General features: G+C 36.0%; 2 protein-coding genes across 6 annotated transcripts; both read right to left on the reverse strand.

Annotated features, from left to right (window-relative positions):
- Window positions 1–800: 800 nt before the first annotated feature.
- On the reverse strand, window positions 801–10260 carry LOC799681 (serine/threonine-protein kinase pim-3-like). 5 transcript variants are annotated; one of them, XM_073951322.1, is made up of 10 exons: window positions 10097–10260; window positions 8088–8180; window positions 6510–6554; window positions 6010–6267; window positions 5810–5892; window positions 5646–5696; window positions 5201–5573; window positions 4897–5076; window positions 4729–4824; window positions 4442–4631 (listed from the first exon to the last, which is right to left on the reverse strand). In XM_073951322.1, exons 3-9 carry the CDS (start codon window positions 6523–6525, stop codon window positions 4733–4735), a joined length of 1053 nt encoding a protein of 350 aa, XP_073807423.1. In that variant the 5' UTR covers window positions 6526–6554; window positions 8088–8180; window positions 10097–10260; the 3' UTR covers window positions 4442–4631; window positions 4729–4732. The 5 variants fall into 5 exon arrangements, with proteins under 5 accessions (XP_073807426.1, XP_073807425.1, XP_073807424.1 ...); XM_073951325.1 differs by lacking the exons at window positions 4442–4631; window positions 4729–4824; window positions 8088–8180; window positions 10097–10260 and adding exons at window positions 801–988; window positions 2982–3069 and having other exon boundaries at window positions 6510–6793; XM_073951324.1 differs by lacking the exons at window positions 4442–4631; window positions 4729–4824; window positions 8088–8180 and adding an exon at window positions 1169–3069 and having other exon boundaries at window positions 10097–10214.
- A 1372-nt stretch (window positions 10261–11632) lies between these two features.
- LOC137495533 (serine/threonine-protein kinase pim-3-like) lies at window positions 11633–13984 on the reverse strand. The gene is made up of 8 exons (XM_073951338.1): window positions 13701–13984; window positions 13201–13458; window positions 13001–13083; window positions 12837–12887; window positions 12392–12764; window positions 12088–12267; window positions 11920–12015; window positions 11633–11822 (listed from the first exon to the last, which is right to left on the reverse strand). Exons 1-7 carry the CDS (start codon window positions 13714–13716, stop codon window positions 11924–11926), a joined length of 1053 nt encoding a protein of 350 aa, XP_073807439.1. The 5' UTR covers window positions 13717–13984; the 3' UTR covers window positions 11633–11822; window positions 11920–11923.
- Window positions 13985–15267: the final 1283 nt, after the last annotated feature.

A 15267-nucleotide genomic window follows, 5' to 3' on the forward strand; every position in this document is an offset into this window, starting at 1 on the left:
AGTGCTAACTGCTCACGTAGATATTAGGAATATAAGTTAAAAAAAGTTTATTATTGTAAATAATAGAAAGTAAATTAAATCGTTCACAATTTCTATGTCTATGCCTATATTTTACAGTCTATGGTCTACGCACGATTTCAGATCACATGGCCGTTTGTATCATCATCTGGTAGGCTACATGGTTCAGTCATATTTATGTACTTTTCATTTGCTCTTGTTTTCAGATTTAATATTATTAAGTTTTATTAATGTTTTCGTTATTTTGGATGTATGTGAAGGCTTTTTAAGGGACTTTGTGTTCACTCAACGGCTAGAAAGCACAAAAGTTCACCTGCCGAATGAGTTCCCGCGTCTGACCACAAGATGGCGTCCACAGCAGAAAGGTGCAAGTTTATAAATACAATATTTCTGTTTGTATGAATCTAAATAGCTGTTTTCATCACTAATATACAGCTTTCAATAAGCTAAATTACTATCACAAGGTCTGTAATGACAATTAGCTTGTACATTTGCTAGAATTTTCCTAACCTATCTAGCCTTGTTCATTTATATTAAAACAAAAAAAGATTGTATTAAATTCAGAAAAACATCTCTCGTTTGTCATTACGTTTGATGATTTGATGTGATTTGAGCTTCTGAACTTCTGTTAAGGGTGCAAAGTCTGCCTTGAAGCGGCCTGATTTTATACACCAGTTTACAGTAGTAAAAATATATCAAAGTTAATTAAAGTAAACATATTAAAGGTAAACAGGTTTCTATTTTTTGAATGTAGTTAAAAATTATTTATAAAGTGAATAATATGATTAATAATATGATTCATTTATTATATTGATATACATTTTTTATATTAAATTATCCCTGGGTCATAAAGGATTCTGCTTGCAGCCTACAGTACATCAGCTTTCAGGCTCAGTGCTGTGTTTCTTCTTCTTCTTCTTGGTCTTTACTGACGCTCCTGGTGCAGTGATGTTGCAGTTGCTGTGAAAAGCTAGGCGAGAACACAAACCACAAGTGTTTTTATTCAGGCATGCAACAGACTGAATGTCCTAAAACTGTTTGTGGTCAAGCTGGTGATCTTGCATGCTCAATACACACATCAATGCATGAGATAAACTGTGGTTAGAAAAAAACAGAAATAAGAAAAGTAAGAAAATATTTAGTGCACGCTGCAGCTGTAAATGTTGCTTTTAATATTTTCATGACTTGGAATTGATGAGAAACTGAAGATGCAAAAGTCTGATTTATTAAAATACGTGCCATGAATCAGAGACAGTGTAAACAGCACACAACTGAGGTTTGATTTATTTAAAGAAGAGCAGAGCAATGCAACATGTACGAGTGCAACATTCAACATTTAAACCAAATTGTAATAATCATTCAACAAAATTTCCTTTCATAAAGCAAATCCATCTGTTTGTATTTCCTATTATCTTTTAATTTCTACATTAGACCTTCTTTAGTTGTTGAGAAATGACAGTATCCTGTTCACTGATCAGACACTTATAATGAATTTAATGTGAGAAGAGAGTTTAGTGTGGAGTAAATTCAGCACAATGGACAGCTCCCTGCAGTGCTGAACTGACTGAACCACATCTGCAGGAGGAAATGCTACAGAGATGTTTAATTACTGCTGAATAATTACTGAACAATATTGAATATTGAAAATCTAACCCATCAGTAGTGATTACTAATTAAACATTTATTTTATATATAAATTAAGATAAAAGGCGATTACATAAAAAACCTGTTGGGCTTATTCGCTCTAAGACATGCTTTGATAATCATATTTCTTTTAAAGTGATACGGTTTTGTCAATGTTAATAAAAGGAAACACTGAGTTTGTATAATCATTTCTTTTTGTAATTGAACACTCACTTTACAGCTCTTCATCTCTCAGAAAACTCCCTCATTAAACCAATAGTTGCCCTCGCGCACATTAATCAATACACAAGACTAAAGAAAGCCTAATGGAAAATCTGTGCTTTGTGACAATGATCTAAGAGATCTTATCAGATCAGTGAAGTTTATTTTTCAGTTTGGCTGAAGTGAAAACAGTTTTTGATAAAAACAAACAAAAAATTAAGCACATTATTATTAGCCCTGTAAGATTTTTTTTTTTTTTTTTTTTTGGCTACAGAACCAAACACTGTTGTCCTATGATTTGCCTAAATTAAACTAACTTTAGTTAACCTAATTAACCCAGTTAAGCCTTTAAACTGCACTTTAAGCTGAATACTAGTGTCTTGTAAAATAACTATTAAAATATTGTGTCATGAGTTATTAGAGATTATTTATTTAACATATTATGTTTAAAAATGTGTTGCAAAAGATATTTTCTCAATTAAACCGTGCTGGGGAATTATTTAATCATTCATTACACTCAGAATAATTTATTTCAAGTGTTTATTTCAGTTCATTTTGATGATTATGGATTACAGCTAATATTAGTGTCAATTATAGTTTATCTCTTCATAATATAGCTGTGCTTTAATGATAAGTTTACATGTTTACCTAAAGTTTTATTATTTTAATATTATTTGAATGAATTTTATCGATAATTAATGCAAAGTCCTGCAAATAATTAAGCAACACAATCCTGCAGCCATAGTCCGACTTCAAATACAGAAATAATGTATATTTAATAAAGTATATTAGTAAAATAAGTGTTTATAATTAGTTTTTAAAGTGTATCTTAGTTTCTAATAATACTTTAAATTAAATTAACAGCAAATTCATTATATTTTGTAAAACGATGATTTATAGTGTATTTAATATTAGAATCTTTAACTTCTGATTTTCCAACCACTTTTAGCAAATTCATCCGTGTTAAACTCATATTTTTCATTATTGTGTGTAATCAGTAAAGATAAAATAAAATGAATATAATAACTAAATATATATTCACTTTAATAATGGCCTGTTGTTCATTTTAGAGCAAGAGTCTCCTTGTGCTGAACGGTTTAACAGCACCTCCACATCACCTGCATCAGAGTGTGTTTTCTGCTGGAATCTGCTGTTCGGTGTGTGTTCGGTGTGTGTTCTCCTCTTCTCCATCTGCGTCTACTGCCTCTGTCAGAAGAAAACTACAGGTCATCAGCTATTCGTAAAAAATGTATATCTCAAATTATAAAATGTAAATTATTCTTATCTTTTGTTAAGTTTCTGTAGGTTCTGGGGCTGAGAACAGACATGTTGAGGTACAGTATGAGCACATTTTGAGAATAATTTTAATATATATTATTCGCAATAGTTTAGCAGCAACATAAATTACATCAATATAATATAATATATTTATTTGTTTATTTATTTGTTTATTATTTTAATTAAATATATTCTGTTTCAGGCTGGTGATGAAGTGTGTTATGCTTCATTAGACATGCCTTCCACACAGCAACAAAGGCAGAGGAATGAAAGAGCTCAGAGTTCAGACTTCAGTATTTATTCTAATGTCAGAACCAGCAGAATGTAAAGTAGAGTAAACTAAAGTCATTGTTCTTTAGTAGAAATATGATTCAAAAGAGTGTTAATGACAATGTTCTGGCATCTGCATCCTATTTTCATTGATTCTAATATTGTAAGTTTTTAATGATTAAAAATGTAAATACATTTAAGAAAGGTTAAATGTTTTTTCAGAATATTTGACTTGCAGTCTCAGAAAGGACTCAGTGTTGTTTCTGGGTCTCTCAGTTTAATATAATTTAAGCCAATCACATGAGTGCATATGCAGTAGTACTCCCAGCTAAAACTGAAGTTCTTAAACTCTTTTCATGCCACAAAACAAACATCTCCCTGCTACAACAACAGAAATGTAGAATGCAAATGTACATCTAACAGAGCTCTGAACATTCCTAATATTAAAAAAACAAAAAACTAGGTCTTAGATCATCAGATGTGTACACCATTTCAGAGGTTTTACTGCTACTGTGGGCAAATTACCACAACAACTCCACCAAAACTTATATATTATAGATCTATAAGATCATTTAATGGAATAACAACCAAAACAATATTTCATCACACCTTTAGCCTCAGTCAGTAGAGCTGCAATCGTCATTTTAAAACCATTATGAAAACCTCCATTAAGAGGACTTAAATGGATAGTTCACCCCAAAATAACAATTCTGTATCATTAACTCCCTTTCACTTGCTCCAAACCTGTTTGAGTTTCTTTATTCTGTTCAATACAAAAGAAGATATTTTGAAGAAAGCTGAAAAGCTGTACCCATTGACTTGTTTGTTTTTGCTACTATGAAAGTCAACGGTTACAGGTTTTCAGCTTCTTCAAAACATTTTATTTTGTGCAAAACAGAAAACAAGAAACTCTTAAAGATTTGAAACCGCTTGAGTTTGAGTAAACAGTGAGTAAATCTGGATTTCTGTGTGAACTCTCCCTTTATTTGAGCTCTCTCCAGTCACTCTAGGAAGACACTACACCTGGATTATTTGTCTAAATAATACGTTTATTATTAAAATCCCTATTAACATTAAAGTCATCTGAAGCGGTGGCTTAGTGCAGGTAAAGGGGCCCCGGCCCTGGGTGAGTCGGCCATTAGTTAGTGAGGTGCCCACTCCTCATTCTGCAGGTGATCAGGAAGCAGTTCTCTGCACTTCCTGTGTGACTCCTGCTCACCCTACACAAATCATTAAGATCATTAATCCAGACTGACCCTAACAACACAATCAAAGCCATGAGTGCGTCACTCAGATAAGTGTCAAGTCACTGGCCACCTGTTCACTGTAACCAGGGATGGCGCTCAATATCGTCCAAACTGGGCCGATCAGCCGCCGCTGGACTGAGACACCAGCCAATCAGCTGACGGCACTCTGATACACACAACACCGTGTTCAGAAACACAGAGCAACACACTTCTGCTGATCTCTCAGTGAGTCTCTTACCTGTTGACAGAGTTATGGGGAAGGTCAGTTTGCTCCTGGACGTGACCCTCAGTGAGCCTCCGAAGGGGAAACGGTTGCACAGGATGTTGAAGAGGGTCACTCCCACTGACCACACCGTAGCTGGACCCGCATGGTAGCGCTGTCTGCAGAACCACTCAGGTGGAGCGTATTGAATCGTTCCTGAGAGACACAAGGAGACACAAACACCCGTTCAAAACACTCCAGCACACACAAATTCCCTTTGGTGGATCATCAAAAGCTCACAAACATCCACAGAGTGTTTCCTTCTGCAACACAAACCCACCTGCGAAGTATTTGTAGGCCGAGCGCTTGAGCAGATCTCCACAGCCGAAGTCCAGCAGCTTGATGTCCTGGGACTCTGTGGAGATCAGCAGGTTCTCTGGCTTGACGTCCCGGTGCAGGACTCCGCGGCTCTCGCAGTGTTTCAGAGCCGCGATCAGCTGCACCAGCACTTTCTTGGCCAGACCCTCATCCAGACAGCCGTTCTCCTCACAGAAGCTCTGGAGGTCTTGGCAGGGATCCGGACGCTCCAGGATCAGGATGTAGCGTCTGGGACGGTCAAACCAGTCTAGCAGCTGCAGGACGTTGGGGCAGGCAGGAGCTGAATTGACGCGGGTCATCAGTGCCACCTCCAGCGGCAGCCGACCCTGACCTTCCTGCAGGACAAACGATTGGATTCAGAACCCAATGAAACATCAAACACAACAACAGGTTCACACTGAACTCACAACTCTCAGTCTCCTCTGTGTCCGCTCTTTAGACACATACTTGATGGCGACCTGTAGACAGATAAAGCATAATAAATCACACCTGCCTGATCCTCACACATCACATTTACTGAGATCAGGATTTCTAAAGGCTGTTTGAATGAAGAGCGGAGAAAACGACTTACTGGCAGTCCATCAGACCTGCGCATCCCAGCAAACACAGAGCCAAATCCACCGTCTCCCAGCAGTGGGCCCTTTGCATACGCGTCTGCAACACAGAGGAGCAGTAGAAATGTGTGTTCAAAGAAAACATGCAGCAGTAGAGAAAACTGTAAAAAAGCATTACTGAAACATCATCATCACTTCTTCAAAAAGCCATTCTGACCTCTGCGAGAGCGTTTGAGAGCTCTTCTAGATGAGGTGGACGGACGTTCATCTTCTGGTGTTTGCTGGCTGCCGCTCTGCCGCTTCCTCTTCCTGTTACCCTGATCTGTGGACACAGATTTGGCCAACAGGGAAGGCAGAGGTGCGAGAAATCCATCAAGCTCTTGGCTCACGGTCTGGGTTCCACCATCACCATCATGTGTCCTGACGTCCTGAACAGCTGCCTGGATGAAAGCAGAACTCCTGGATCTGGAGCGGCCTGAGACAACGACAACAACAACAACAACATATCACGTTTATTATAAGATTATAAGAATTAATCAACAATTAACTTTAGTAGCTGCATCTACAGAGAATAAAAGACATCTGATCACTTATATCGGGGAACAGTTGTGTTGAAATGGGTTCATTTGTACCAGTTTATTTACATCACATTTCCCCAAACATTACACAACATCATATCATGATTGATCATAAACAAATAAAAACTAAAACACTCACTGCGGTTTTCACCCATCTGACAAACTCCTCCAAACTCCAGCAAACCTGAAAACAAGAACAAAGATCAAATATCAATAAAAATGTCAATAAAAACAAGATCAAAATCAAAATAAACACAACAAAAGAGCAACAAAACGTGTCAAAAGGAATAATTTCAGCTCTGAGCGTCGATCTCCTTGTAAAATAAAAGTCTTCTGTCAGAAATTCTCTGGTCTCCTTGAAGAATCGCAGTATCAGCACAGTAATCCTCAGCAAATGTCTCAGAAATTCGCCTCTCCTCAATCAACAGATAGCGGCGAGTCTCGGTGTTTATATATGGAGTCAAATCATACCACGCGTTGCTATAGCAACCACAATTTGAATCGCCAATCTGAATCACGTGAGTAAACGATTCATCTCATCTCAACATATAAATAATAAATAATTAATAATAATAATAATAAACATAGTTAAAATAATAATAATAATAATAATAATAATAATAATGAAGTTTAAATCAATTAATTTATAATTCACGAAACTGTAATAATAATGCTAAATGAGCAAGATTGGTTTGACAAGGTTTGACTTTGTAAAATGTACAGCTATTTAGGAATTAATTAAATTAAAATAATAAAATTAACTCATATATTTTCTATTAGTGGCCCAAGCAATGTAAGTGCATGCTGTTTAATTACACGTACAGTGCTAACTGCTCACGTAGATATTAGGAATATAAGTTAAAAAAAGTTTATTATTGTAAATAATAGAAAGTAAATTAAATCGTTCACAATTTCTATGTCTATGCCTATATTTTACAGTCTATGGTCTACGCACGATTTCAGATCACATGGCCGTTTGTATCATCATCTGGTAGGCTACATGGTTCAGTCATATTTATGTACTTTTCATTTGCTCTTGTTTTCAGATTTAATATTATTAAGTTTTATTAATGTTTTCGTTATTTTGGATGTATGTGAAGGCTTTTTAAGGGACTTTGTGTTCACTCAACGGCTAGAAAGCACAAAAGTTCACCTGCCGAATGAGTTCCCGCGTCTGACCACAAGATGGCGTCCACAGCAGAAAGGTGCAAGTTTATAAATACAATATTTCTGTTTGTATGAATCTAAATAGCTGTTTTCATCACTAATATACAGCTTTCAATAAGCTAAATTACTATCACAAGGTCTGTAATGACAATTAGCTTGTACATTTGCTAGAATTTTCCTAACCGATCTAGCCTTGTTCATTTATATTAAAACAAAAAAAGATTGTATTAAATTCAGAAAAACATCTCTCGTTTGTCATTACGTTTGATGATTTGATGTGATTTGAGCTTCTGAACTTCTGTTAAGGGTGCAAAGTCTGCCTTGAAGCGGCCTGATTTTATACACCAGTTTACAGTAGTAAAAATATATCAAAGTTAATTAAAGTAAACATATTAAAGGTAAACAGGTTTCTATTTTTTGAATGTAGTTAAAAATTATTTATAAAGTGAATAATATGATTAATAATATGATTCATTTATTATATTGATATACATTTTTTATATTAAATTATCCCTGGGTCATAAAGGATTCTGCTTGCAGCCTACAGTACATCAGCTTTCAGGCTCAGTGCTGTGTTTCTTCTTCTTCTTCTTGGTCTTTACTGACGCTCCTGGTGCAGTGATGTTGCAGTTGCTGTGAAAAGCTAGGTGAGAACACAAACCACAAGTGTTTTTATTCAGGCATGCAACAGACTGAATGTCCTAAAACTGTTTGTGGTCAAGCTGGTGATCTTGCATGCTCAATACACACATCAATGCATGAGATAAACTGTGGTTAGAAAAAAACAGAAATAAGAAAAGTAAGAAAATATTTAGTGCACGCTGCAGCTGTAAATGTTGCTTTTAATATTTTCATGACTTGGAATTGATGAGAAACTGAAGATGCAAAAGTCTGATTTATTAAAATACGTGCCATGAATCAGAGACAGTGTAAACAGCACACAACTGAGGTTTGATTTATTTAAAGAAGAGCAGAGCAATGCAACATGTACGAGTGCAACATTCAACATTTAAACCAAATTGTAATAATCATTCAACAAAATTTCCTTTCATAAAGCAAATCCATCTGTTTGTATTTCCTATTATCTTTTAATTTCTACATTAGACCTTCTTTAGTTGTTGAGAAATGACAGTATCCTGTTCACTGATCAGACACTTATAATGAATTTAATGTGAGAAGAGAGTTTAGTGTGGAGTAAATTCAGCACAATGGACAGCTCCCTGCAGTGCTGAACTGACTGAACCACATCTGCAGGAGGAAATGCTACAGAGATGTTTAATTACTGCTGAATAATTACTGAACAATATTGAATATTGAAAATCTAACCCATCAGTAGTGATTACTAATTAAACATTTATTTTATATATAAATTAAGATAAAAGGCGATTACATAAAAAACCTGTTGGGCTTTTTCGCTCTAAGACATGCTTTGATAATCATATTTCTTTTAAAGTAATACGGTTTTGTCAATGTTAATAAAAGGAAACACTGAGTTTGTATAATCATTTCTTTTTGTAATTGAACACTCACTTTACAGCTCTTCATCTCTCAAAAAACTCCCTTATTAAACCAATAGTTGCCCTCGCGCACATTAATCAATACACAAGACTAAAGAAAGCCTAATGGAAAATCTGTGCTTTGTGACAATGATCTAAGAGATCTTATCAGATCAGTGAAGTTTATTTTTCAGTTTGGCTGAAGTGAAAACAGTTTTTGATAAAAACAAACAAAAAATTAAGCACATTATTATTAGCCCTGTAAGATTTTTATTATTTTTTTTTTTGGCTACAGAACCAAACACTGTTGTCCTATGATTTGCCTAAATTAAACTAACTTTAGTTAACCTAATTAACCCAGTTAAGCCTTTAAACTGCACTTTAAGCTGAATACTAGTGTCTTGTAAAATAACTATTAAAATATTGTGTCATGAGTTATTAGAGATTATTTATTTAACATATTATGTTTAAAAATGTGTTGCAAAAGATATTTTCTCAATTAAACCGTGCTGGGGAATTATTTAATCATTCATTACACTCAGAATAATTTATTTCAAGTGTTTATTTCAGTTCATTTTGATGATTATGGATTACAGCTAATATTAGTGTCAATTATAGTTTATCTCTTCATAATATAGCTGTGCTTTAATGATAAGTTTACATGTTTACCTAAAGTTTTATTATTTTAATATTATTTGAATGAATTTTATCGATAATTAATGCAAAGTCCTGCAAATAATTAAGCAACACAATCCTGCAGCCATAGTCCGACTTCAAATACGAAAATAATGTATATTTAATAAAGTATATTAGTAAAATAAGTGTTTATAATTAGTTTTTAAAGTGTATCTTAGTTTCTAATAATACTTTAAATTAAATTAACAGCAAATTCATTATATTTTGTAAAACGATGATTTATAGTGTATTTAATATTAGAATCTTTAACTTCTGATTTTCCAACCACTTTTAGCAAATTCATCCGTGTTAAACTCGTATTTTTCATTATTGTGTGTAATCAGTAAAGATAAAATAAAATGAATATAATAACTAAATATATATTCACTTTAATAATGGCCTGTTGTTCATTTTAGAGCAAGAGTCTCCTTGTGCTGAACGGTTTAACAGCACCTCCACATCACCTGCATCAGAGTGTGTTTTCTGCTGGAATCTGCTGTTCGGTGTGTGTTCGGTGTGTGTTCTCCTCTTCTCCATCTGCGTCTACTGCCTCTGTCAGAAGAAAACTACAGGTCATCAGCTATTCGTAAAAAATGTATATCTCAAATTATAAAATGTAAATTATTCTTATCTTTTGTTAAGTTTCTGTAGGTTCTGGGGCTGAGAACAGACATGTTGAGGTACAGTATGAGCACATTTTGAGAATAATTTTAATATATATTATTCGCAATAGTTTAGCAGCAACATAAATTACATCAATATAATATAATATATTTATTTGTTTATTTATTTGTTTATTATTTTAATTAAATATATTCTGTTTCAGGCTGGTGATGAAGTGTGTTATGCTTCATTAGACATGCCTTCCACACAGCAACAAAGGCAGAGGAATGAAAGAGCTCAGAGTTCAGACTTCAGTATTTATTCTAATGTCAGAACCAGCAGAATGTAAAGTAGAGTAAACTAAAGTCATTGTTCTTTAGTAGAAATATGATTCAAAAGAGTGTTAATGACAATGCTCTGGCATCTGCATCCTATTTTCATTGATTCTAATATTGTAAGTTTTTAATGATTAAAAATGTAAATACATTTAAGAAAGGTTAAATGTTTTTTCAGAATATTTGACTTGCAGTCTCAGAAAGGACTCAGTGTTGTTTCTGGGTCTCTCAGTTTAATATAATTTAAGCCAATCACATGAGTGCATATGCAGTAGTACTCCCAGCTAAAACTGAAGTTCTTAAACTCTTTTCATGCCACAAAACAAACATCTCCCTGCTACAACAACAGAAATGTAGAATGCAAATGTACATCTAACAGAGCTCTGAACATTCCTAATATTAAAAAAACAAAAAACTAGGTCTTAGATCATCAGATGTGTACACCATTTCAGAGGTTTTACTGCTACTGTGGGCAAATTACCACAACAACTCCACCAAAACTTATATATTATAGATCTATAAGATCATTTAATGGAATAACAACCAAAACAATATTTCATCACACCTTTAGCCTCAGTCAGTAGAGCTGCAATCTTCATTTTAAAACCATTATGAAAACCTCCATTAAGAGGACTTAAATGGATAGTTCACCCCAAAATAACAATTCTGTATCATTAACTCCCTTTCACTTGCTCCAAACCTGTTTGAGTTTCTTTATTCTGTTCAATACAAAAGAAGATATTTTGAAGAAAGCTGAAAAGCTGTACCCATTGACTTGTTTGTTTTTGCTACTATGAAAGTCAACGGTTACAGGTTTTCAGCTTCTTCAAAACATTTTATTTTGTGCAAAACAGAAAACAAGAAACTCTTAAAGATTTGAAACCGCTTGAGTTTGAGTAAACAGTGAGTAAATCTGGATTTCTGTGTGAACTCTCCCTTTATTTGAGCTCTCTCCAGTCACTCTAGGAAGACACTACACCTGGATTATTTGTCTAAATAATACGTTTATTATTAAAATCCCTATTAACATTAAAGTCATCTGAAGCGGTGGCTTAGTGCAGGTAAAGGGGCCCCGGCCCTGGGTGAGTCGGCCATTAGTTAGTGAGGTGCCCACTCCTCATTCTGCAGGTGATCAGGAAGCAGTTCTCTGCACTTCCTGTGTGACTCCTGCTCACCCTACACAAATCATTAAGATCATTAATCCAGACTGACCCTAACAACACAATCAAAGCCATGAGTGCGTCACTCAGATAAGTGTCAAGTCACTGGCCACCTGTTCACTGTAACCAGGGATGGCGCTCAATATCGTCCAAACTGGGCCGATCAGCCGCCGCTGGACTGAGACACCAGCCAATCAGCTGACGGCACTCTGATACACACAACACCGTGTTCAGAAACACAGAGCAACACACTTCTGCTGATCTCTCAGTGAGTCTCTTACCTGTTGACAGAGTTATGGGGAAGGTCAGTTTGCTCCTGGACGTGACCCTCAGTGAGCCTCCGAAGGGGAAACGGTTGCACAGGATGTTGAAGAGGGTCACTCCCACTGACCACACCGTAGCTGGACCCGCATGGTAGCGCTGTCTGCAGAACCACTCAGGTGGAGCGTATTGAATCGTTCCTGAGAGACACAAGGAGACACAAACACCCGTTCAAAACACTCCAGCACACACAAATTCCCTTTGGTGGATCATCAAAAGCTCACAAACATCCACAGAGTGTTTCCTTCTGCAACACAAACCCACCTGCGAAGTATTTGTAGGCCGAGCGCTTGAGCAGATCTCCACAGCCGAAGTCCAGCAGCTTGATGTCCTGGGACTCTGTGGAGATCAGCAGGTTCTCTGGCTTGACGTCCCGGTGCAGGTCTCCGCGGCTCTCGCAGTGTTTCAGAGCCGCGATCAGCTGCACCAGCACTTTCTTGGCCAGACCCTCATCCAGACAGCCGTTCTCCTCACAGAAGCTCTGGAGGTCTTGGCAGGGATCCGGACGCTCCAGGATCAGGATGTAGCGTCTGGGACGGTCAAACCAGTCTAGCAGCTGCAGGACGTTGGGGCAGGCAGGAGCTGAATTGACGCGGGTCATCAGTGCCACCTCCAGCGGCAGCCGACCCTGACCTTCCTGCAGGACAAACGATTGGATTCAGAACCCAATGAAACATCAAACACAACAACAGGTTCACACTGAACTCACAACTCTCAGTCTCCTCTGTGTCCGCTCTTTAGACACATACTTGATGGCGACCTGTAGACAGATAAAGCATAATAAATCACACCTGCCTGATCCTCACACATCACATTTACTGAGATCAGGATTTCTAAAGGCTGTTTGAATGAAGAGCGGAGAAAACGACTTACTGGCAGTCCATCAGACCTGCGCATCCCAGCAAACACAGAGCCAAATCCACCGTCTCCCAGCAGTGGGCCCTTTGCATACGCGTCTGCAACACAGAGGAGCAGTAGAAATGTGTGTTCAAAGAAAACATGCAGCAGTAGAGAAAACTGTAAAAGAGCATTACTGAAACATCATCATCACTTCTTCAAAAAGCCATTCTGACCTCTGCGAGAGCGTTTGAGAGCTCTTCTAGATGAGGTGGACGGACGTTCATCTTCTGGTGTTTGCTGGCTGCCGCTCTGCCGCTTCCTCTTCCTGTTACCCTGATCTGTGGACACAGATTTGGCCAACAGGGAAGGCAGAGGTGCGAGAAATCCATCAAGCTCTTGGCTCACGGTCTGGGTTCCACCATCACCATCATGTGTCCTGACGTCCTGAACAGCTGCCTGGATGAAAGCAGAACTCCTGGATCTGGAGCGGCCTGAGACAACGACAACAACAACAACAACATATCACGTTTATTATAAGATTATAAGAATTAATCAACAATTAACTTTAGTAGCTGCATCTACAGAGAATAAAAGACATCTGATCACTTATATCGGGGAACAGTTGTGTTGAAATGGGTTCATTTGTACCAGTTTATTTACATCACATTTCCCCAAACATTACACAACATCATATCATGATTGATCATAAACAAATAAAAACTAAAACACTCACTGCGGTTTTCACCCATCTGACAAACTCCTCCAAACTCCAGCAAACCTGAAAACAAGAACAAAGATCAAATATCAATAAAAATGTCAATAAAAACAAGATCAAAATCAAAATAAACACAACAAAAGAGCAACAAAACGTGTCAAAAGGAATAATTTCAGCTCTGAGCGTCGATCTCCTTGTAAAATAAAAGTCTTCTGTCAGAAATTCTCTGGTCTCCTTGAAGAATCGCAGTATCAGCACAGTAATCCTCAGCAAATGTCTCAGAAATTCGCCTCTCCTCAATCAACAGATAGCGGCGAGTCTCGGTGTTTATATATGGAGTCAAATCATACCACGCGTTGCTATAGCAACCACAATTTGAATCGCCAATCTGAATCACGTGAGTAAACGATTCATCTCATCTCAACATATAAATAATAAATAATTAATAATAATAATAAACAAAGTTAAAATAATAATAATAATAATAATAATAATAATAATAATAATGAAGTTTAAATCAATTAATTTATAATTCACGAAACTGTAATAATAATGCTAAATGAGCAAGATTGGTTTGACAAGGTTTGACTTTGTAAAATGTACAGCTATTTAGGAATTAATTAAATTAAAATAATAAAATTAACTCATATATTTTCTATTAGTGGCCCAAGCAATGTAAGTGCATGCTGTTTAATTACACGTACAGTGCTAACTGCTCACGTAGATATTAGGAATATAAGTTAAAAAAAGTTTATTATTGTAAATAATAGAAAGTAAATTAAATCGTTCACAATTTCTATGTCTATGCCTATATTTTACAGTCTATGGTCTACGCACGATTTCAGATCACATGGCCGTTTGTATCATCATCTGGTAGGCTACATGGTTCAGTCATATTTATGTACTTTTCATTTGCTCTTGTTTTCAGATTTAATATTATTAAGTTTTATTAATGTTTTCGTTATTTTGGATGTATGTGAAGGCTTTTTAAGGGACTTTGTGTTCACTCAACGGCTAGAAAGCACAAAAGTTCACCTGCCGAATGAGTTCCCGCGTCTGACCACAAGATGGCGTCCACAGCAGAAAGGTGCAAGTTTATAAATACAATATTTCTGTTTGTATGAATCTAAATAGCTGTTTTCATCACTAATATACAGCTTTCAATAAGCTAAATTACTATCACAAGGTCTGTAATGACAATTAGCTTGTACATTTGCTAGAATTTTCCTAACCGATCTAGCCTTGTTCATTTATATTAAAACAAAAAAAGATTGTATTAAATTCAGAAAAACATCTCTCGTTTGTCATTACGTTTGATGATTTGATGTGATTTGAGCTTCTGAACTTCTGTTAAGGGTGCAAAGTCTGCCTTGAAGCGGCCTGATTTTATACACCAGTTTACAGTAGTAAAAATATATCAAAGTTAATTAAAGTAAACATATTAAAGGTAAACAGGTTTCTATTTTTTGAATATAGTTAAAAATTATTTATAAAGTGAATAATATGATTAATAATATGATTCATTTATTATATTGATATACATTTTTTATATTAAATTATCCCTGGGTCATAAAGGATTCTGCTT

This window comes from Danio rerio, chromosome 5 (assembly GCF_049306965.1).
Source record: "Danio rerio strain Tuebingen ecotype United States chromosome 5, GRCz12tu, whole genome shotgun sequence".
Taxonomy (NCBI): Eukaryota; Metazoa; Chordata; class Actinopteri; order Cypriniformes; family Danionidae; genus Danio; species Danio rerio.

Coding starts and splice junctions, on each gene's coding strand:
- LOC137495533 (XM_073951338.1), bottom strand. Junction 13,084..13,200: donor TCTCAAACGCTCTCGCAGAG/GTCAGAATGGCT, acceptor TCTGTGTTGCAG/ACGCGTATGCAAAGGGCCCA. Junction 12,268..12,391: donor GGCCTACAAATACTTCGCAG/GTGGGTTTGTGT, acceptor TGTGTCTCTCAG/GAACGATTCAATACGCTCCA.
- LOC799681 (XM_073951321.1), bottom strand. Junction 5,893..6,009: donor TCTCAAACGCTCTCGCAGAG/GTCAGAATGGCT, acceptor TCTGTGTTGCAG/ACGCGTATGCAAAGGGCCCA. Junction 5,697..5,809: donor GCAGGTCTGATGGACTGCCA/GTAAGTCGTTTT, acceptor ATCTGTCTACAG/GTCGCCATCAAGTATGTGTC.